This window comes from Pollachius pollachius (assembly GCF_949987615.1).
Source record: "Pollachius pollachius genome assembly, chromosome: 15".
Lineage (NCBI taxonomy): Eukaryota > Metazoa > Chordata > Actinopteri > Gadiformes > Gadidae > Pollachius > Pollachius pollachius.
The window spans coordinates 1,890,043-1,910,802 of NC_136948.1; the positions used below are offsets into that span (position 1 = coordinate 1,890,043).

A 20,760-nucleotide genomic window follows, 5' to 3' on the forward strand; every position below is an offset into this window, starting at 1 on the left:
AGCCCAGAGGGGGGTCCTGCTGGTCTAGTCCAGCTGGTCTAGTCCTGGTGGTCTAGCCCAGAGGGGGGTCCTGCTGGTCTAGTCCTGGTGGTCTAGTCCAGGGGGTTCCCAGGTGGTCTAGTCCTGCTAGTCTAGTCCAGGGGGGGGTCCTGGAGGTCTAGTCCTGGGGGTCCTGGAGGTCTAGTCCTGGGGGGGTCCTGGTGGTCTAGTCCGGGGGGGGATCCTGCTGGTCTAGTCCTGGTGGTCTAGTCCAGGGGGTTCCCAGGTGGTCTAGTCCTGGGGGTCCTGGAGGTCTAGTCCTGGGGGTCCTGGAGGTCTAGTCCTGGGGGGGTCCTGGTGGTCTAGTCCTGGGGGGTCCTGGAGGTCTAGTCCTGGGGGTCCTGGAGGTCTAGTCCTGGGGGTCCTGGAGGTCTAGTCCTGGGGGTCCTGGAGGTCTAGTCCTGGGGGGGGGTCCTGGTGGTCTAGTCCTGGGGGGGTCCTGGTGGTCTAGTCCTGGGGGGTCCTGGTGGTCTAGTCCGGGGGGTCCTGGTGGTCTAGTCCTGGGGGTCCTGGTGGTCTAGTCCTGGGGGGTCCTGGTGGTCTAGTCCTGGGGGGGGTCCTGGTGGTCTAGTCCTGGGGGGTCCTGGTGGTCTAGTCCTGGGGGTCCTGGTGGTCTAGTCCTGGAGGTCCTGGTGGTCTAGTCCTGGGGGGTCCTGGTGGTCTAGTCCTGGGGGGGGTCCTGGTGGTCTAGTCCTGGGGGTCCCGGTGGTCTAGTCCTGGGGGGGGTCCTGGTGGTCTAGTCCTGGGGGTCCCGGTGGTCTAGTCCTGGGGGTCCCGGTGGTCTAGTCCTGGGGGGGGTCCTGGTGGTCTAGTCCTGGGGGTCCCGGTGGTCTAGTCCTGGGGGTCGTGCTCCAGGCAGCACAGCTGTGAGGAGGAGGAGGAGGAGGAGGAGGAGCAGGAGGGGGGGCGTTCCTGCAGCGCCCCCTGCTGGTGGGAGCTGCAGAAGGAGTTGGGACACAGCTGGCAGAAGGCCTCCGACGCCTTCCCACACACGTCACAGTGGTGCCACGGGCAGTCCCAGCGCCCTGCAGGGAGCCAACACTAGTCACACAGCGGGGGGAAGGGGTCTAGGTGGTGGGGTAGGGGGAAGGGGTCTAGGTGGTGGGGTAGGGGTAAGGGGTCTAGGTGGTGGGGTAGGGGTAAGGGGTCTAGGTGGTGGGGTAGGGGTAAGGGGTCTAGGTGGTGGGGTAGGGGTAAGGGGTCTAGGGGGTGGGGTAGGGGTAAGGGGTCTAGGGGGTGGGGTAGGGGTAAGGGATCTAGGGGGTGGGGTAAGGGGTCTAGGTGGTGGGATAGGGGTAAGGGGTCTAGGTGGTGGGGTAGGGGTAAGGGGTCTAGGGGGTGGGGTAGGGGTAAGGGGTCTAGGTGGTGGGGTAGGGGTAAGGGGTCTAGGTGGTGGGGTAGGGGTAAGGGGTCTAGGTGGTGGGGTAGGGGTAAGGGGTCTAGGTGGTGGGGTAGGGGTAAGGGGTCTAGGGGGTGGGGTAGGGGTAAGGGGTCTAGGGGGTGGGGTAGGGGTAAGGGGTCTAGGCGGTGGGGTAGGGGTAAAGGGGGCCTTACCGAAGGGTCTCTTGGCCAGCCCCAGACAGGCCAGGTGGTAGGCCTTGGTGCAGCTCTTCTTGCCACAGATCACCAGCTGTCCCCCGTCTCTGCAGCGGAAGCACTCGTCCTCGGACCGCTTGCCCTCACTCTTCCTCTTCCTCCTCTTCACCCTCTTCACCTTCATCTCAGAGGGAGCAGCGCTGGACGTCTGAACACAGAGCAACCACATCATCCTCCACTGCAGTACTACACTGATGATACACCACCTGTTCAAATGACCCAGCGGCCTCGTTCAGGTCGTAGCAGGAAGCGACAGCCTGATTACAATTTCCAAATCTGTGGTGCTACTTATTTGAATTTAACTTCGCTTGTAGTAACTGTTGGTTTACAATTGTACTAATTAACTGCTGGTTTACAATTCCCAAATCGGTGGTGTTCCGTAACTTTCATAATCCACCCAAACTGTGAGTCAATAAACCTCCCCAAAAGATCTGTTGGTCCGGAATGTGCTTATTCAGCACATTTGGTATGAATGATAATGTGGCATTCCATTTGACTTCAATTGTAGTGGATTTAAAATATAATAATTTAAAAAAAAGGGATGAATCGGGAGTTAACTCACCAATACATTGAGATTAAGGCGATTACAGTTTTGAATCGTTTGACAGCCCTTACATAAATACTTTAATACATATATTCATATGAATGACGTCCTTTGAGTTGTGTTTCCTGATGCTGTACAGGTAGACCCACCTTGGGCCGGTCTCCCAGGAACCCGCTGCAGTTGGGCGCCCCACAGCGACACACCGTCTTCTCGTTGCCCAGACAGTCCAGGTTGTAGTTGAAGGTGAGCTCCGTACCTGCAGACCAACACCTGGTCAGTCTGAGGGTGGGCCAGAGGACCCTCGCCTGACCTGATCCTGTACTGTCTAACCCCTACCTGCTCCTTAATGACCTGTTTCTGTACTGTCTAACCCCTACCTGCTCCTTAATGACCTGTCTCTGTACTGTCTAACCCCTACCTGCTCCCTAATGACCTGTCTCTGTACTGTCTAACCCCTACCTGCTCCTTAATGACCTGTCTCTGTACTGTCTAACCCCTACCTGCTCCTTAGTGACCTGTCTCTGTACTGTCTAACCCTCCTTACCTGCTGGGATGGGGCAGACGGCGAACAGGCCGACCCGGGTGTCTCCGTTCACCGTCCACTTCTGCGTTTCACAGTTGGGCTGGCAGCTGTGGTTCATGAACCGAGAGTAGTTGCCCTTGGGCCCGGCATCGATGATCCGGTCCTGGACCCAACACGGGGTGGGTTAGGAGGGGCTGTGTAGTGGTGGAGGAGGGGCTGTGTAGTGGTGGAGTAGGGGGCGTGTAGTGGTGGAGTAGGGGGCGTGTAGTGGTGGAGTAGGGGGCGTGTAGTGGTGGAGTAGGGGGCGTGTAGTGGTGGAGTAGGGGGCGTGTAGTGGTGGAGTAGGGGGCGTGTAGTGGTGGAGTAGGGGGCGTGTAGTGGTGGAGTAGGGGGCGTGTAGTGGTGGAGTAGGGGGCGTGTAGTGGTGGAGTAGGGGGTGTGTAGTGGTGGAGTAGGGGGCGTGTAGTGGTGGAGTAGGGGGTGTGTAGTGGTGGAGTAGGGGGCGTGTAGTGGTGGAGTAGGGGGCGTGTAGTGGTGGAGTAGGGGCTGTGTAGTGGTGGAGTAGGGGGCGTGTAGTGGTGGAGTAGGGGGCGTGTAGTGGTGGAGTAGGGGGCGTGTAGTGGTGGAGTAGGGGGCGTGTAGTGGTGGAGTAGGGGGCGTGTAGTGGTGGAGTAGAGGGCGTGTAGTGGTGGAGTAGGGGGCGTGTAGTGTACCTTGTCGATGGTGAGCATGTAGAAGTGGGAGATGTTGTTCTCCTGGGCGAAGCGGATCCGGGCTCGGCACTCCTCCTCATCGATCAGCTCCCCGATGTACTCGTTCACAAACTCCCCCTGCAGGACACACAGCACATCACTAACTAACCACTAACTAACTAACTAACTAACACCCCCTACAGGAAACACAGCATAATCACTCACTAACCAACCCACCACTAACCACTAACTAACTAACACCCCCTACAGGAAACACAGCATAATCACTCACTAACCAACCCACCACTAACCACTAACTAACTAACACCCCCTGCAGGACACACAGCACATCACTAACTAACCACTAACTAACTAACTAACTAACTAACTAACTAACACCCCCTACAGGAAACACAGCATAATCACTCACTAACCAACCCACCACTAACCACTAACTAACTAACTAACTAACACCCCCTACAGGAAACACAGCATAATCACTCACTAACCAACCCACCACTAACCACTAACTAACTAACACCCCCTACAGGAAACACAGCATAATCACTCACTAACCAACTAACCACCAAATAACCAACCAACTCCCTCTGCAGGACACACAGCACCATCACTCACTAACCAACTCGACACTAACTAACTAACTAACTAAATAACTAACTCTCCCTGCAGGGCACAGCACCATCACCCACTAAACAACTAACCACTAACTAAGTAGCTTCCTGCAGGACACCGAGGAGGAAGAGGTTTGTCCTGAAGGCAGCGGTGTGAACCCAGCTGAAGTTCAGGAAGCGCTCTAGGACCAAGACCCCGCCCCCTCCTCACACAGCGGCCAATCAGCAGCGGCCTACCTTCTTGATGTCGCGGAGGCAGATGAGGCCCCAGCCCTTGCCGGCGGTCTTGATGATCTTGGTGTCGGGGTACAGGCGCTTGCTGAAGTCCTGGTTGCAGCAGCGGGTGCCGTTGGGACACACCTGGGGGTGGCACTCGTACAGCAGCATGCGGTTCAGGCACTCCGACTCGAAGCCGCACGGCCGCTCGTCCGACGGGCGGCAGTTACACTTGGGGATCTCCGACACGTCCGCCGTGCTCACCTGCACCTTCCCGCAGGGCCGGTTCACCTGCAGGGAGAGCGGGTCAGCAGAGCGGGTCAGTAGAGCGGGTCAGTAGAGCGGGTCAGCAGAGCGGGTCAGCAGAGCGGGTCAGCAGAGCGGGTCAGTAGAGCGGGTCAGCACGGGTTAGAGCGGGTCAGTTGAGCGGGTCAGTAGAGTGGGTCAGCAGAGCGGGTCAGCAGAGCGGGTCAGTAGAGCGGGTCAGTAGAGCGGGTCAGTAGAGCGGGTCAGCAGAGCGGGTCAGTAGAGCGGGTCAGCAGAGCGGGTCAGCAGAGCGGGTCAGCAGAGCGGTTCAGTAGAGCGGGTCAGCACGGGTTAGAGCGGGTCAGGAGAGCGGGTCAGTAGAGTGGGTCAGCAGAGCGGTTCAGCAGAGCGGGTCAGCACGGGTTAGAGCGGGTCAGTAGAGCGGGTCAGTAAAGCGGGTCAGCAGAGCGGTTCAGCAGAGCGGTTCAGTAGAGCGGGTCAGCAGAGCGGGTCAGCGCGGGGAATCTACTTCAAAATGGATGCTAACAACTGACCCCCCCACATACCATTTTAGGTTACTGTAACATGTTGTGGTTACTGTAGATCATGTGGTTACTGTAACATGCTGTGGTTACTGTAGATCATGTGGTTACTGTAACATGTTGTGGTTACTGTAACATGTTGTGGTTACTGTAGATCATGTGGTTACTGTAGACCATGTGGTTACTGTAACATGCTATGGTTACTGTAGATCATGTGGTTACTGTCGCTCTTGTGGTTACTGTAACGTGTTGTTACTGTAGATCATGTGATTACTGTAACATGTTGTGGTTACTGTAGATCATGTGGTTACTGTAACATTCTGTGTTTACTGTAGATCATGTGGTCACTGTAACATGTTGTGGTTACTGTAGACCATGTGGTTACTGTAACATGCTGTGGTTACTGTTGATCATGTGGTTACTGTAACATCCTGTAGTTACTGTAACATGCTGCGGTTACTGCAACACACTGGTTACTGTAGATCATGTGGTTACTGTAGATCATGTGATTACTGTAACGTGCTGTGGTTACTGTAGCTCATGTGGTTTGGGTTACTGTAACATCACACTGAGCTGATGTGTGACATTCCCAATCCCATCCCGTTTGGTTTCTCTCGCTCCGAGAGGATGCGGTACCGTGTAGATCACACCGGTACCAAGACACTCTGGAGCCAAAACATTCCATCTAGAGCCGGTTCAAGCTCCAGCTTGAACCGTCCCAGAACCTCAGCAACATTCTAACTGAAAACTTCTAATTAAAACCGCAGGAACTAGAGGGAGCTACTTCAACATGGATGGTATGCTTTATAGAGAGACCTGGTGGTCGAGCCTGGTACTGCACACAGCTTCTAAAGCACCATTAAACACCGTCCGAGACCTTGATGAACTTGTAGGGAGGAGGTTTCTTGTTGTTCTCCTGAGCCTCCTTGGTCTCCCGCTTCAGCCTGGTCTCCTTGAAGCGTGCCTCCGCCTCCAGAAGAGCTGAGGATTGTGGGAAAGAAATGCGTCACGCATAGTGAAGACCAAACAGCCTGTGACTCAAAACATGGGATTAATATGGGCCGAAACAAGGGATTGAAGAGATGGGCGGCAGTAGCTCAGGAGGTAGGGCGGGTTGACCGGTTCCCCGGCTCCACATAACGGAGTGTCGAGGTGTCCCTGAGCAAGGCACCCAACCCTAACTGCTCCTGATGGGTTGACTCCACCGTCGGTGTGTGAATGTGTGCATAAATGGTTGTAAGTCACTTTGGAAAAAAGCCTCTAAATGTAAAAGAGATTCCCTCTTTGCCTTCACGATGACATCACAGGGTTCCTGTTCATCCCGCTCCAGGACCTTTCTGCGCTCACAGGAGGAGGTGAAGCATGCAGCGTGGTCGAGTCTTGGAGCAACTCCTCACCGTTCTTGAAGACCTTGCCTATGTTGGTCTTCTGGTGCCGGCTGCCGCGGTCCCCCTCCATGTAGGGGAACACCCGGCCCTGGTGGGTCCAGAAGAAGTCCTTGGAGCCAAAGAAGAAGACGGGGAACTCTCCGATCTGGTGGCGCAGGTGCTGGATGTTGGTGGGCACAGTGCGCGGGTGTCGGATCTCTGCCGGCCACCACCTGGAGGGAGCAACGTGGCGTCTGTGTTATGACTCACCAGAGACCAAACAGGTGCTGAACGATTAGTCGAATTCAAATCACAAATCGCGATGTAAGAGAACACGATTCACAAATCGCAAAGACTGTGATCGTTACCGTTACTGACTGGAGAGGTATATTTATTTTTTCTTTTACAATTCAGTAGTTAAAATCATCTCAACTCATCGGCCTGGCCTAAAGGAAAGAGCAGTTTATTTGTTGACTGTTGTTTGGTCATACTAAAAAAAGATGTATTGCTTTTTTACTGAATAATACAGAACATAAGGGACTTAATCAATCAAAAAGATCGCTCAGCCCTAGACCAAAGGTCTCCTCTTTGGCGACGCCCACACTACTGCAGGTCCAGGTGAGAGCTCCGCCCTCCCCTGGGGATCCCCACCCACCTGTAGGTGCCCAGTTTGACCCAGATCACGTCCTGGTACTTGGGCTTCTTCCCGGCCCGGCAGTCGTTGCAGAACCAGCTGCCCTCGGGCATGGAGATGTTGAGACAGTCCGGGTGGAACGCAGCCGGACACGACTCACAGCAGAGCAGCTGGCCCCCTGTAGAGAGACACACACACACATCAATACCCGACCCAAGGAAAACCTGCGTCTCTGGTTATAGCCCAGCCTTCCTGAAGGGCTGATTATGGTTCCCCTTTGACGTAGGGCTGCTCGATTATGGGAAAAATCATAATCACGATTATTTTGGTCAATATTGAAATCACGATTATTCAAACGATTATTTTTGAGTTTGAAAACATGATGTGTTTATTCAGCATGTCTCTCCCAAAATACACTTTGTAACTGAGAACTTCGCCTTAAAAGATATACAAAATGGTAAAAATAAAATGTTCAAATCTAAAATAATATACAGATATGTATCCAGCTGTGCACTTTCTATAAAACATTTAATAAAAAAATAATAATAAAAAAAAAAAAATAAAATACTCGATTGTATTAGTTTTGTGATTCTTTGACGCTAAAATCTTAATCGCGATCAAAATTTGATCAATCGCCCAGCCGTACGTTGACGCAACGCAAGGACCACGCAGATGCTTCGACGCAGTCGTGAACCTGTTTTGGTTCTGCATCGGGTTTTAGTGAGTGGACCAATCACAGCCCTCGCTGCTGCATCGCCTCGACGCAAGGTTAAACATTTTTTGAGCACATGTCAGGCCCTTGCGTTGGACGCAAGGAGGGTCTGCAAGGACGTAAGGGGTCCGTCAAAACGCCCTTGCATTTAATCAACGTGGAACCATAATCAGCCCTTGAGCGTGAGGAAACCAAGGTTCGTTGCCCTGCTCTATTCCATGTACAAAAGCCGCTCTGGCCATGTCAAAGCATCACCCATCTGCTAACGCCCTCGTGACGCCTGTCGTTCCTCAGCACAGTTGGGGGGCTGCCGGGGGGGGAAGGCGTGGCCTACCTTTGGAGCAGACGAAGCACCAGCTGACGTTGACGTGGCTGTGGTGGCTGTAGCCCTTCTTGGCGTTGAAGTGGCTGGTGCAGACCAGTGCCGTGCTGGTTATCACCTGGCTGCCGGCCGACACACACAGCTCTCCTACATGGTAGGCTACTGGGCAGCGCAGGCACCGCATCATCTTACCTACAAACACATACATGTTAGATAACACACGCACATCCTAGCCTAGCGTAGCCTATCCTCACCCTAGCGTATCCGATCCCTAGCATAGCCTCACCCAAGGGTAGCATAACCTCTCCCTAGTGTAGTGTAGCCTCACCCTAGCATAGTGAGGCAATACCATAGCATAGCCTCACGCTAGTCTAACATAGCCTCACCCTAGCCTAATGTAGCTTCACCCTACGCTAGCATTGTGTAGCCTCACCTTAGGCTAGCATAGTGTAGCCTTACCCTAGCCTAGCATAGCTCTAGCCTAGCGTAGCCTCACCCTAGCCTAGCATAGCCTCACCCTAGCCTAGTGTAGCCTCACCCTAGCCTAGCATAGTGTAGCCTTAGCTTAGCCTCACCCTAGTGTAGCATAGCCTTACCCTAGCATAGTGCAGTCTCACCCTAGCCTAGCGTAGCCTCACCCTAGCCTAGCCCCACCCTAGCGTAGCCTAGCCCCACCCTAGCGTAGCCTAGCCCCACCCTAGCGTAGCCTAGCCCCACCCTATCATAGCCTAGCCCCACCCTATCTTAGCCTAGCCCCACCCTATCGTAGCCTAGCCCCACCCTATCGTAGCCTAGCCCCACCCTATCATAGCCTAGCCTCACCCTAGTGTAGCGTAGCATAGCCATAGCGTAGTGTAGCCTTACCCTTGGTGGCCTTGCCGTTGGTGCGGCAGCCCAGGTGGCAGCTGAGGCAGGTGTGCAGCGGGCAGCGGAGGCCGCGCTGGTCGAACACGCTGAGCGGGTTGAGGCGGGCGCACGCCTCGTGGTACAGCTTCCCACAGTTGGGCATGTAGCAGCGCCGCAGCGCTTCCCCCAGAGCTGCCGGACCCTCGGTCTGCTTACAGGCGAAGCAGGGGTGGATGTCTGGAGAAGGGGGAGGTTAACGATTACCTGGTAACAAGGCTCTCCTCTCACATCTCGTTACACAAGCACCTTAAAAGCATCCTGAATGGACCAATTTGCACTATTAAAAAACCGGACAACACTACTACGTTTACCTCAGCTGCTATTCTTATTTATTTGTATTTTTGTCATTTGTTATTTGTATATTTTGTTTACATAGATTTTTTACCTTTCTTATAGATTTAAAATGTTGTTTTGAATCACACTGTCTGGATTGCATTACAATCTTGTTGTGCCAAGACAATAAAGAGATCCTGGTTCTGCAGGTTTTGGCCGACTGTGGGACGGTGTTGTCCGGAGACTCACCTGTCGTGCACTCCTGACAGAGGAGCTTGTCCTCTGGCCTCACGGTGAGACCCAAGCAGGACAGGTGGAACATCCCAGAACACGGACCCTCACAGGCCAGCAGGTCCTCAGAAGGCTGCTCACACACCTGGAGGAACAGACACACAACGAAGGACTGAAACCACACCGAGACCGCAAAGCACCCTACACCAGAGAGATAAGGGGAAGGCTGAAAGGCATTAGGTCACAATAATGACACGGATACTTACTAAACAATCAATAACTAAACCATCAATAACTAGACACACACACACACACACACACACACACACACACACACTCTGAAATAACCAGTCCCTCCAGAAAAACGCGATTATGCGATCGCATAATTCAACGCATAATCAGCCAAAGTCTGCATATTCATGCGGGGGCCGGATTTTTTCTAATCTGCCGCACTTTCACCGCATAAATTGCAGATTACCGCACAAAATATGTGGGGCTTGCATGATTTCATAATCCCCGCATTTTCGTTGCAAAAAAGCCACATATATCTTAGCAGAAAGTTGAAAAATGTTGCGTTTACTTCACACAAGAGCAGCTATTTTCCCCCTGTTGCCATGGGAACATTATGAAGTGACGTAATTACGCGACGTGAACGTCATCGAAAAGCTGCATTTTTCGCAAGTTCCCGCATTTTTTTGCAAGTTCCCGCATTTTTTTGCAAGTTCCCGCAATTTCATCGCATAAATATGCCACATATTTCATCGTATTTTCTAAGAAAACGTGCCGCATAATCAAGGATTTTTGGCTGCAACAATCACAAAAAAACGAAGCATTTTTCTGGAGGGACTGAATAACAGACCACTGAATGCTGTGATTGACTAATCCGAGTTGAGTAGTAAAGACGTGTAATGGACCATATAACACACAAAACATGAGGGAGTGTGAGGGTCTCTTTCTACAGCTGCGTTGGGGTTTGACCCCAGATCATCCTCACCCCGTCCCTCTCCCTCCAGTGAGTCCAGTGCCACAGACAGCACACACGTCAACAGATGAGCTTTAAGCAGTCTGTAGCCTCACCTGGCAGACCAGCTCCTTCCTGGCTCCGCTGAGTCTCTCCGTCTTCTTGGGGTCGTCCAGGCAGTCAGTGGGCGAGTCGGGACGCTCCTCGCTGCCAGAGCCCTGGAGCAAAGGAACCAACAGCTGCTCCATCACCTCTACACCATCACCTCTACACCATCACCTCTACAGCTGCTCCATCACCTCTACACCATCACCTCTACAGCTGCCCCATCACCTCTACACCCGCCCCATCACCTCTACACCTGCTCCATCACCTCTACACCTGCTCCATCACCTCTACACCCGCCCCATCACCTCTACACCTGCTCCATCACCTCTACAGCTGCTCCATCACCTCTACAGCTGCTCCATCACCTCTACAGCTGCTACATCACCTCTACCCCTGCTCCATCACCTCTACAGCTGCTCCATCACCTCTACACCCGCCCCATCACCTCTACACCTGCTCCATCACCTCTACAGCTGCTCCATCACCTCTACACCTGCTCCATCACCTCTACAGCTGCTCCATCACCTCTACAGCTGCTCCATCACCTCTACAGCTGCTACATCACCTCTACCCCTGCTCCATCACCTCTACACCATCACCTCTACTCCTGCTCCATCACCTCTACACCTGCCCCATCACCTGCTACATCACCTCTACACCATCACCTCTACAGCTGCTCCATCACCTCTACACCATCACCTCTACACCTGATCCTTCACCTCTACACCATCACCTCTACACCCGCCCCATCACCTCTACACCATCACCTCTACACCTGCTCCATCACCTCTACAGCTGCTACATCACCTCTACACCTGCTCCATCACCTCTACACCTGCTCCATCACCTCTACAGCTGCTCCATCACCTCTACCCCTGCTGTAGAGGTGATGGAGCATGATTGAGAGTCATCATCATGCCCTCCACCTAAAGTCTGACCCATGCCCTCTTACCTCTGACTCGGGACACGGAGAGGAACGCCTCTTCTTGGCCTTGGAGGGCGTGGCCTGAGGGTCCACTTCCTGTTTCCTCTTGCAGCGTTGCTGCTTCTGAGGTGATTGGTCGACTGTGGGACATAAAGCAGTTAACATCTCAAACTAGCCAATCATATCGACGGAGAGCAGAGGAATCAGAGGAGTTGGTGGCAGCAGGGTGCGAACTGCTGCAGCATATACAACAAATGCAGCACCATTCAGTTCAACAGCAAGTAAGCAGACAGTGTCATTTGCAGTAGGGATCGACCAATTATCGGCCGGGCCGATTATCTGTGCCGATATTTGGCATTTTGACGCATATCGGCATCAGACTTTGTTTTTGTTTTTTGATCCCACGGCCGATAAGAGATCAATTTAAAACTGGGTTATTTTGGCTCTGATGCAGCCGCGCCTCTCTGTCTGCTGTCACTACGCCGTCTCCAGCATTGTCCCACCCACAGCACCATCTGATCGGTTACACGCCCTGGTTACACGCAGAGCCACGACGGGTAACAGCCAATCAGCAGTGAAAGCTGTGCATGCACAGTGCTCACACACACACGGCGGAGAGGAGAAAAGGTTTTGTCTGGTTTGGTTTCGAGGTAAGTTAAGGCAGCAGACTCTCCCGAAATTGTAATAAACATCCCAGTGCTCTACATCTCACAACTACTAGTAACATTACTGTGAGCCCATTAACGTTATATAAACATAAGCGGCAGCTCTGCTCGTAGTCCGGCGTCCAGGCATGCCTGTTAATCACTCGAAACAAGGTTTGTTGATAATATTGACATGGAAAAAGTCTGTGATAGTAGAAGTCTGTGTGTGAGTGAGAGTAAAAACCTAATAAACTCAATTCAGTCCAGTTTTGTTGTAGGGAAGCACGTTAAGCGGTGGTTATACTTCTACAACTGCATAATGCGCTATCCAACTGCGTAACTACAGAGCCCCTCGAGCCCTTAGGCTTTAAGGTGAAGGCTGATTAGCTTTTAGCGTAACGTTAGCCCAGCGGTCCGCTTTCTCCTTCTCTGGCTCTAGACACTCAGCAGACTGTAGCGAAACTCTACAACTCACGACTACTAACATTACTGTGAGGCCCAATACGTTAGCAGCAGCTGTCTGTTCCTATGATAAACACTAATTATTAAAGTGAAGATGCTGTAGGCTATTTAGTGTTTTTTAACGGTTTAATCACTTGAAACAAGGTTGCTGATAATATTGATAGGGAAATAGTCAGTGATAAAAGTAAGAAGTGTGTGTGTGTGAGAGAGAAAGAAAAATTCAGTTTGTTTTATTGCAGGGAAGCACGATGAGGGGATGGCTAGAGAATAGTGTGTGTGTGTGTGTGTGTGTGTGTGTGTGTGTGTGTGTGTGTGTGTGTGTGTGTAAGCCACATGAGAAGCTGCAGAACTGACAGCAAAGCACCGTCTGTCTGAGAGAAAACTGTCGGGCAAATATGGCTGTTTAATTAGGGAACTATTTATTTATTTAAATTTTCAGTTAACTTCATTAGAACACCCTGCACTTTTTGTTTTTGTTTGAACTTAAAAGAAAGATAAGTAAAAGATTAACATTTCAGTCCAGGAAAATTTTAGTGAGCCATTTATTTGTTTAAATTGTGTTATGTTGCAAATCTGATAAGCTGTTGTGTTTATTAATCATATGCTTAAAGGCATTTAAATGAAGTTAAGTGTTGGAGCTTGTATTATTCAAGATTTTGACGCCAATCTTTTCCCTTTTTCTGTAAATTAATATCGGCTCCAAATATCAGTTATCGGCCCCCTTGACTACTAATAATCGGTATCGGCCCTGAAAAAAACATATCGGTCTATCTCTAATTTGCAGCAGGGATGGATTTTGTGTACCAGAAGATCAAAGAGAAGAGAGTTACCCGAGACAGAGACTTTCCTCCTCTTCCTGGCTGGTTCAGCAGCTTCCTCTGTGGTATTCCTCTTCCTCTGCTTCATGGGCGCCTCTAGCGTCCCCACCTGCAGCGGGACAAAGCGCACCTGGTCAGGTTTGACACAGAGAGGACTACCCTCTAGAACCTTGAACGATGGTGGTCTAGCAGTTCACCTTTAGTTTGTCCGTCTGTTTGCCAGTGTTGCGTTTCCTCTTGGGCTTCTGATCCTCCTGCTTGGCTGTACTTTTCGTTGCCGGAGTCTTGGCAGATGTCTTCTTCTTGCCTAACAAGACAAGAGCAAAAAGACGGTGTAAAAAAAAAGAAAGATAAAGCTCATCAGAAGACAGGGGTCCCTCATGGGGCAGACAGCTCTACCAGGTACCCTGGTGTACTCTTCTAGAGAGCGACTGGATGTCTCTGCCAGAGAGGTTCACTTAATATATTAATGAACCAGTTAACACCACCCAGAGGTTAATATAGTAGTGAACCAGAGTTAACACCACCCAGGGGTTAATATAGTAGTGAACCAGAGTTCACACCACCCAGGGGTTAATATAGTAGTGAACCAGAGTTCACACCACCCAGGGGTTAATATAGTAGTAAACCAGAGTTCACACCACCCAGGGGTTAATATAGTAGTGAACCAGAGTTAACACCACCCAGAGAGGTTAACTTAATATAGTAGTGAACCAGAGTTTACATCACCCAGAGGTTAATATAGAAATGAACCAGTTTACACCACCCAGAGGTTAATATAGTAATGAACCAGAGTTAACACCACCCAGAGAGGTTAACTTAATATAGTAGTGAACCAGAGTTTACACCACCCAGGGGTTAATATAGTAGTGAACCAGAGTTAACACCACCCAGAGGTTAATATAGTAATGAACCAGAGTTAACACCACCCAGGGGTTAATATAGTAGTGAACCAGAGTTAACATCACCCAGAGGTTAATATAGTAATGAACCAGTTAACACCACCCAGAGGTTAATATAGTAATGAACCAGAGTTAACACCACCCAGAGGTTAATATAGTGATGAACCAGAGTTAACACCACCCAGAGGTTAATATAGTAATGAACCAGAGTTAACACCACCCAGAGGTTAATATAGTAATGAACCAGAGTTAACACCACCCAGAGGTTAATATAGTAGAGAACCAGAGAGTTAACACCAACCAGAGATGGAGGTCTGGGCTGGAGGTTTCCTGGACCTTTTCTTCACTGCTACGTCTGGTTTGCTGAGGGTTGCTGAAAGTGGGTTGGTTGTGTTTTTCTGGATCGCTCTCTTCCTCTTCCTCTTCAGCGGAGTCCCACCAACCTCCGCGGACGCCTCCGGACGCACTGCGGAGCCGATCTCCTCCGGACGCACTGCGGAGCAGATCTCCTCCGGACCCACTGCGGAGCCAGACTCCTACAGCATAATACAGGAACACTAAATCACACGCTTCTCGCGGAGCGTCTCAAAGCAGTGCCGTGCCGACATCTGGATGACCTGGTTGTTCAGTTTTGATAAGATCAGATAGCCCTCTCTTTCTCCCCCAGCTGTGGAGTGTCCAGGCATAGAGCATCTCTAAAGGGCTAGTGTTCAAAGAAGAAGTTTGGATTGTTAAAAAGATGATTGAAATGAGTATAATAAGGATATTACAGAGTACTATAGCATATATATATACTATACTATAGTATAGTATATATATTGATAATATATTGATAATTGCACATAATGGTGTAAGATATATTTTTTGTATTTATAAAAATGTATACGCAATTCCTGTGTCCCATCGCTCACCACTTGTTTTTGGCCTTTGACTAGGGCCTAAAAAATAAAAATAAAAGGACGTAGTCTAAAAATAGAGCAAACACATGATCCTGTTCATGACGCACCACCACCACCACCACCACCACCACCACCACCACCGCGGCAGCGTGTGGAGCATAGATAGTATATAAAATGGATGTAGCATCCGGGCAGACCTCAGTTATTCCAACTGCATCCAATTCTCTTGGTTTATGCGCGTCGCCATCTTAGTTTGACTCGTCATAGTTTGACTCCGCCTCATTTCCTTTAACCAAAAAAAGGCATTGATCTCCCGCCCCCCATTGATGGGGGGGCGGGAGATACGCCCATCTAGGTGACGTACATAGAGTGAGAGTCAGCGGCTAGCTGTCACTCAAGAGGCCGCGCCCCTAATTATTCATACATTTTAACCTCCAATAAAATAAAAACTAGCCTCCTAAAAAAAAATTCACCTCCCTCAGTGTTGTCATGGAGATATGAACTAAACATACTGACTAGAATGGTTTTTTGGACCAGGCTGTAAATAGGTTTAATAAGACTGTGAAAACGGCCTGTTTAACATGTGAGTCAACGAAGAATTGCTCCCTTTAGGTACCGCCTCGTAGTGGCCACCCGGTGCTATGCAATGTTTGTCATCCCGCATTGGATGCCGGTATATCTCGCTGAGGTTGGGGCTTGGTGTGCAGGCCGCTGACCTGTTTGTGAGGCTCGGGCAGGAGGTGGTCTTCAGCTCTGGAGGGACCTCTCCGTCTCTTCTTGGAGCCGGGCTGCGCTCCTTTCCCAGCGCTCCTTCCCTCGGCCGCCTTCTTCCCCGCGGTCGCCGCCTCTCGCTGCCCTGTTGAAGGGCCAGGGCCCGGGGGGTCCGTCTGTCCCAGGGGGGGCGGGACCAGGCGGGAGGCCGCCCCCTGCGCCCCGGCCGGGGTCTCCTCTGGCCTCAGCTCCTCCGCCGGGGGGGGTCTGGCCAGCTTATCCACCACGTGGGGGTTGAGGCGCAGCCCGTCGGGGCTGTAGACGTAGGAGAAGCGGTCCATGCGCTGGTCTAGAGACAGGCCGAGCGCCTCCCGGGCCTGGCCCACGCCCTCGCTCCATTGGCCGCGGAACTTCCTGGGCACCGAGGCGTTGGCCTGCTGGAGACACACAGCGCTTACACCAGCACCACCCACACCGGCACCACCCACTGGAGACACACAACGCTTACACCAGCACCACCCACACCAGCTAACCCAATATCCAAAACAAACCAATGATAATCCAGTCACCCCTTATTTGGCCTTTCTGATGATGTCCGCTGTTACGATCTCTTACTTCTAGCGCCCGTACGTATACATTTAATCACCGGGATCTTCAGAAGACATGTAATCTAGCCTTCCACCTTCAGTTCCCAAATATGCATAGACTACTATTCATAGACTAGTACAGTAATAACTGTATAATAGTGAATAGGTTCTCTTGAAATGAAACTAGACCTTGGATTCAAGCAGCTATTAGACGTCCAGCCTTACCTTCTTGACGATACGGACGGCTGGCTGTTTGTTGGCCTGTTGTAGTTGCTCATACTGTTCCTCTCCACGGAACGGCACCATGTTCCTCTCCAGGATGTAGCCTCGCTCAGGACAGTCCCCGAAGTACTGCACGTGGTACAGGAGCGCTGGAGGGCCATGGGCTGTTGGAGAGAGACGGCAACATCTGGAGTCAGGCAGGGTTGAATTGTTGCCACATTTCCCGTAAGCATAGGTTTGTTAGACCTGCCGCTCAAATACTACCAAGAACAGAAGGTTACCTCTGGGTTTGGGCTTGGTGTGATGCTCCAGCTCTGGGTCAGCCGAGACCATGCACGGCCACCAGGGGTATCCTGCCACCTTGGTCCACACCACATCACCCACAGAGAAGCTGACCAATGGGGAAGACTGCTCCTTTACAGCCTCAACCGCCGGCTGCACCTCCTTAATGGCCTGGCTCTCTGTCTCCTCCTCTCCAACCACCTGCTCCAGCTCCTTAACGCCCTGGCTCTCCGTCGCCTCCTCTCCAACCACCTGCTCCACCTCCTTAACGCCCTGGCTCTCCGTCGCCTCCTCTCCAACCACCTGCTCCACCTCCTTAACGCCCTGGCTCTCCGTCGCCTCCTCTCCAACCACCTGCTCCACCTCCTTAACGCCCTGGCTCTCCGTCGCCTCCTCTCCAACCACCTGCTCCACCTCCTTAACGCCCTGGCTCTCCGTCGCCTCCTCTCCAACCACCTGCTCCACCTCCTTAACGCCCTGGCTCTCCGTCGCCTCCTCTCCAACCACCTGCTCCACCTCCTTAACGCCCTGGCTCTCCGTCGCCTCCTCTCCAACCACCTGCTCCACCTCCTTAACGCCCTGGCTCTCCGTCGCCTCCTCTCCAACCTCCTCTTTATCCTTCACCTCCTGCTGGAGGGAGCGAGGCAGCTGTGGAATCCAGGGAGATTCAGACACATGCTATAAAAGGGTTGTAAACTAATTCCATAATATCGTAATCATGTAATATTTAAAGTAAGGGCATCGTACTAAAGTACCTCAATAATAACATCAACCATGTCATTTATAAAGCAAGGTCATCTTATAACTAAACTACCTCAATAATAACATTGTCATTTATAAAGCGAGGTCATCAACGCGCCGAACCCTCTTAAATCTTTAGGACAGAGTCCCCCCTAACTCCCTAGGAAATAGTGTTTAATACAAGAACCAAAATCAACCATTTCCTGTAGTGTTAGATGGGACTCTATCCTGAGACTAGAGTACCAGATTTGGCGATGCAATTGTCCTTTAGGTCCCTAGGCGAAAAAGAAAGCCATGTCTACATTAAGAAGGGTTCCTACCTGTGAGGAGGCCACAGTGGTGCTGGTGGTTCCTGTGGGCAAGATGCTGGTGGTGCTGGTGGTTCCTGTGGGCAAGATGCTGGTGGTGTTGGTGATGCCAGTGGGCAAGAGGCTGGTGGTGGTGGTGGTGGTGCCAGTGGGCAAGAGGCTGGTGGTGGTGGTGGTGCCAGTGGGCAAGAGGCTGGTGGTAATGGTGGTGTTGGTGGTGCCGATGGGCAGGAAGCTGGTGGTAATGGTGGTGTTGGTGGTGCCGATGGGCAGGAAGGTGGAGGGGCCGTTTGGCAGGATGCTGGTGGTGCCGTTTGGCAGGTGGCTGGTGTTGCCGTGGGGCAGGTGGCTGGTGGCGGAGGTTGTTGGCCTTGTGGGACTGGTTGGGGGGAGGGACTTTACAGGAGGCTTGGTTTTGGGTGCTCTCCCCTTCCTCTTCTTCACCTCATCGCTCCCGGAGAAGAGAAACTCGCCGGCCAGATGGCTGAGCTGCCCCTTTGGGCCTGGGTCCACCGTGGGGGGCGGTGCTTTGCGCTGTAGGGAGGCGATGGTGGGCGGGGCGTCGGCACCCTTCAGGACGGGGATGTCCGGGGGGGAACACAGCTTGGGCAGCTTGTCTTGGTCGCCGTTCAGCACGCGGGAGGTCAGGTCCTTCAGCCGCTCGTGGTGGTTGTTGTTGTTGTTGTTGTGGCCCGCCATCTTCTGTAGAGCGCCATCCTGGAGTGGGGCAGCCGGGTCCAGCAAGAGAGTGGGGTCGGTGCTGGGGTCGGTGCGGCCCTTGCGGGCGGGGTCAGACTGCTTCATGCTGAGCGGGCTGGCCGGCTCAGGCATTGAGGGCAGGGAGCTTCCTACGCCCTCCATCCCATCCACTGAGCTCAGCTGGAGAACACAGAAACACATGGAGTCTGTTAGACAGCCCCCAGAAGATCAGATAAATACTACATGATACTGCCAAAGAAAGGGTTGAAAAGCCAAAATGCTTTGGTCGTTAGGGTGCAATAATATTGTGTGAAATTGTTATTTCAGTACTCGATGTGACCGAAGGAACGAAGGAAGTGTGAAAACGAAAGGATTGCACCTGTGGTGGCGTTATCCTTTACAGAAATTCAAGTAACGCAATCAACAAGCTGCTATTTTTTTTTTTTAAATACATTGGATCAATGATTGTTTAGAACAATTTGGCACGCCGGTCGTTCACTGCGAGTGTTAGGGAAAACACTGTTAATCATCGTCCATCTGTACAGAGGCCTTCTACCATCTATATGTCAAGAGATTAGCTCTTAGCTCTGTGATCAGATGCTCACTCATAGTTGAACATTTACGGGGGCTCACTCCTAGCTCTATGTGTATAGAGGCCAACTCCTAGCTGTACATGTACGGGGGCTCACTCCTAGCGGTGATCAATGGGGAGGAAGGGAGCCAGGGCACCGCATGCAGACGGGTGGATGGCTACTGGCTAGCAGTACTCCTTTACCCCCTAAAGAGAGCAGATGGGAGTGGATACCATCTATAATGTTCAAAATAAAATAAGCGTCTCTCTCAAATAACCGAAGAAGTCGTTGTGCTTCTATGACTGGAGCCGTTCGGTCATTCTTTCCGTGTTTTAGACCTTATCTACTTGAGGCTGGCCAGATTATTAGGGGACGTCCTGACTACATGGGCTCCGGCTAACCCCCGGAGCAACACTCCCGTGATGGGCTCAGACCCAGAGGCGTCAAGCACCACTCTCAATGATCAGCCCCCCGGTAAATAGACATCCCCGGGAACCGACCACCAGGCGCTCGGAGTACTTTATGCACCACTGAGAAATGAATCCAGTATCAACTAAACTAGTAATGCAGTGTGTCAGTGGGCGATATATACTGTCGCTGCCGGGTCCGGCATGACAGCTCATTCAAAACCCTACATATTGATCCAAGAGACGGCTAGCCCCGTTAGCGCTATTGCTAAGCTACTAGCAACCGTGTTAGCACTAGTGCTAAGCTACTAGCAGCCCCGTTAGCGCTTGGGCTCATGTGTTAGCACTAGGGCTTGTTGTACAGGGCTAGCGTTAACAGAAACTCACGGCCGCTAAAGACGAACAAGTGTGTTTACACAAAGTCATGCCATTGCATTTTCCCAAAAGTCATAATACGTAGATGGCGGTTGAACTGCTGTTACCTGTTGAATTCCTCCTCAACGGATAAAAGTGATAAAGTCCATCAGAGGTTTATCACGAGCGGGAAACTCAAACTCTGCTCCGACCAGCGCGAAAAATACTCACTTCTGATTGGCCGGGAGCCGCAGGACGTTACAACTTCCAACCGGTCCTTTCTAAAACAGACTAAAAGATGGGTCAAATCTGGCTAATCAAAGCATTTAACGCGTTTCAGTTTCCAGCAGATTACATATGAAGTTAAGTCACATGTTCTTAATCAAATCTATCAGACTTTATCCCGAAGCCGAAGTGGTTATTCTAGAAAGGCTTTGTGTGACGGCTGCAGTCCGACGTCCGCCGACAGGGGGCGGCCTTCCGCACGGTGCGACTCAAAGGGGATTTACCTCGTCCTTTATTTTATAACAATTGCTATTGATCAGATTATAATGATTAAATTACATCATAACCTGAGGTTATTCTCAGAATACGTTTGAACAATAATTAGTTTTATGAAATGAATCGTCTTTACAGGGTGGGATATATACAGGGGGCGTGGCCTGTGTGGACGCAGGGTGTGG

General features: G+C 51.6%; 1 protein-coding gene across 1 annotated transcript; it reads right to left on the reverse strand.

The window, feature by feature from the left end:
* Nucleotides 1–534: 534 nt before the first annotated feature.
* Nucleotides 535–20,404, reverse strand: nsd2 (nuclear receptor binding SET domain protein 2). The gene is made up of 22 exons (XM_079751907.1): nucleotides 20,206–20,404; nucleotides 18,058–18,924; nucleotides 16,996–17,644; nucleotides 16,718–16,878; nucleotides 15,911–16,342; nucleotides 14,597–14,831; nucleotides 13,591–13,700; nucleotides 13,406–13,502; nucleotides 11,497–11,609; nucleotides 10,553–10,654; nucleotides 9,494–9,620; nucleotides 8,930–9,148; nucleotides 8,078–8,257; nucleotides 7,053–7,209; nucleotides 6,428–6,630; nucleotides 5,908–6,011; nucleotides 4,264–4,533; nucleotides 3,416–3,532; nucleotides 2,724–2,865; nucleotides 2,329–2,435; nucleotides 1,594–1,783; nucleotides 535–1,064 (listed from the first exon to the last, which is right to left on the reverse strand). The coding sequence occupies exons 2-22, from the start codon at nucleotides 18,904–18,906 to the stop codon at nucleotides 871–873; spliced, it is 4,758 nt and encodes a 1,585-aa protein (XP_079608033.1). The 5' UTR covers nucleotides 18,907–18,924; nucleotides 20,206–20,404; the 3' UTR covers nucleotides 535–870.
* Between the last annotated feature and the right edge of the window lie 356 nt (nucleotides 20,405–20,760).

What these genes read in the sequence shown, in the direction of transcription:
- nsd2 (XM_079751907.1), bottom strand. Translation starts at nt 18,906, where the DNA reads ATGGAGGGCGTAGGAAGCTCCCTGCCCTCAATGCCTGAGCCGGCCAGC. An exon ending in CCGTCCGTATCGTCAAGAAG is followed by an intron (nt 16,343 to 16,717) that starts GTAAGGCTGGAC and finishes GTGTGTCTCCAG; the next exon opens with CAGGCCAACGCCTCGGTGCC. An exon ending in CTGTCAGGAGTGCACGACAG is followed by an intron (nt 9,149 to 9,493) that starts GTGAGTCTCCGG and finishes CCCCTTCTCCAG; the next exon opens with ACATCCACCCCTGCTTCGCC.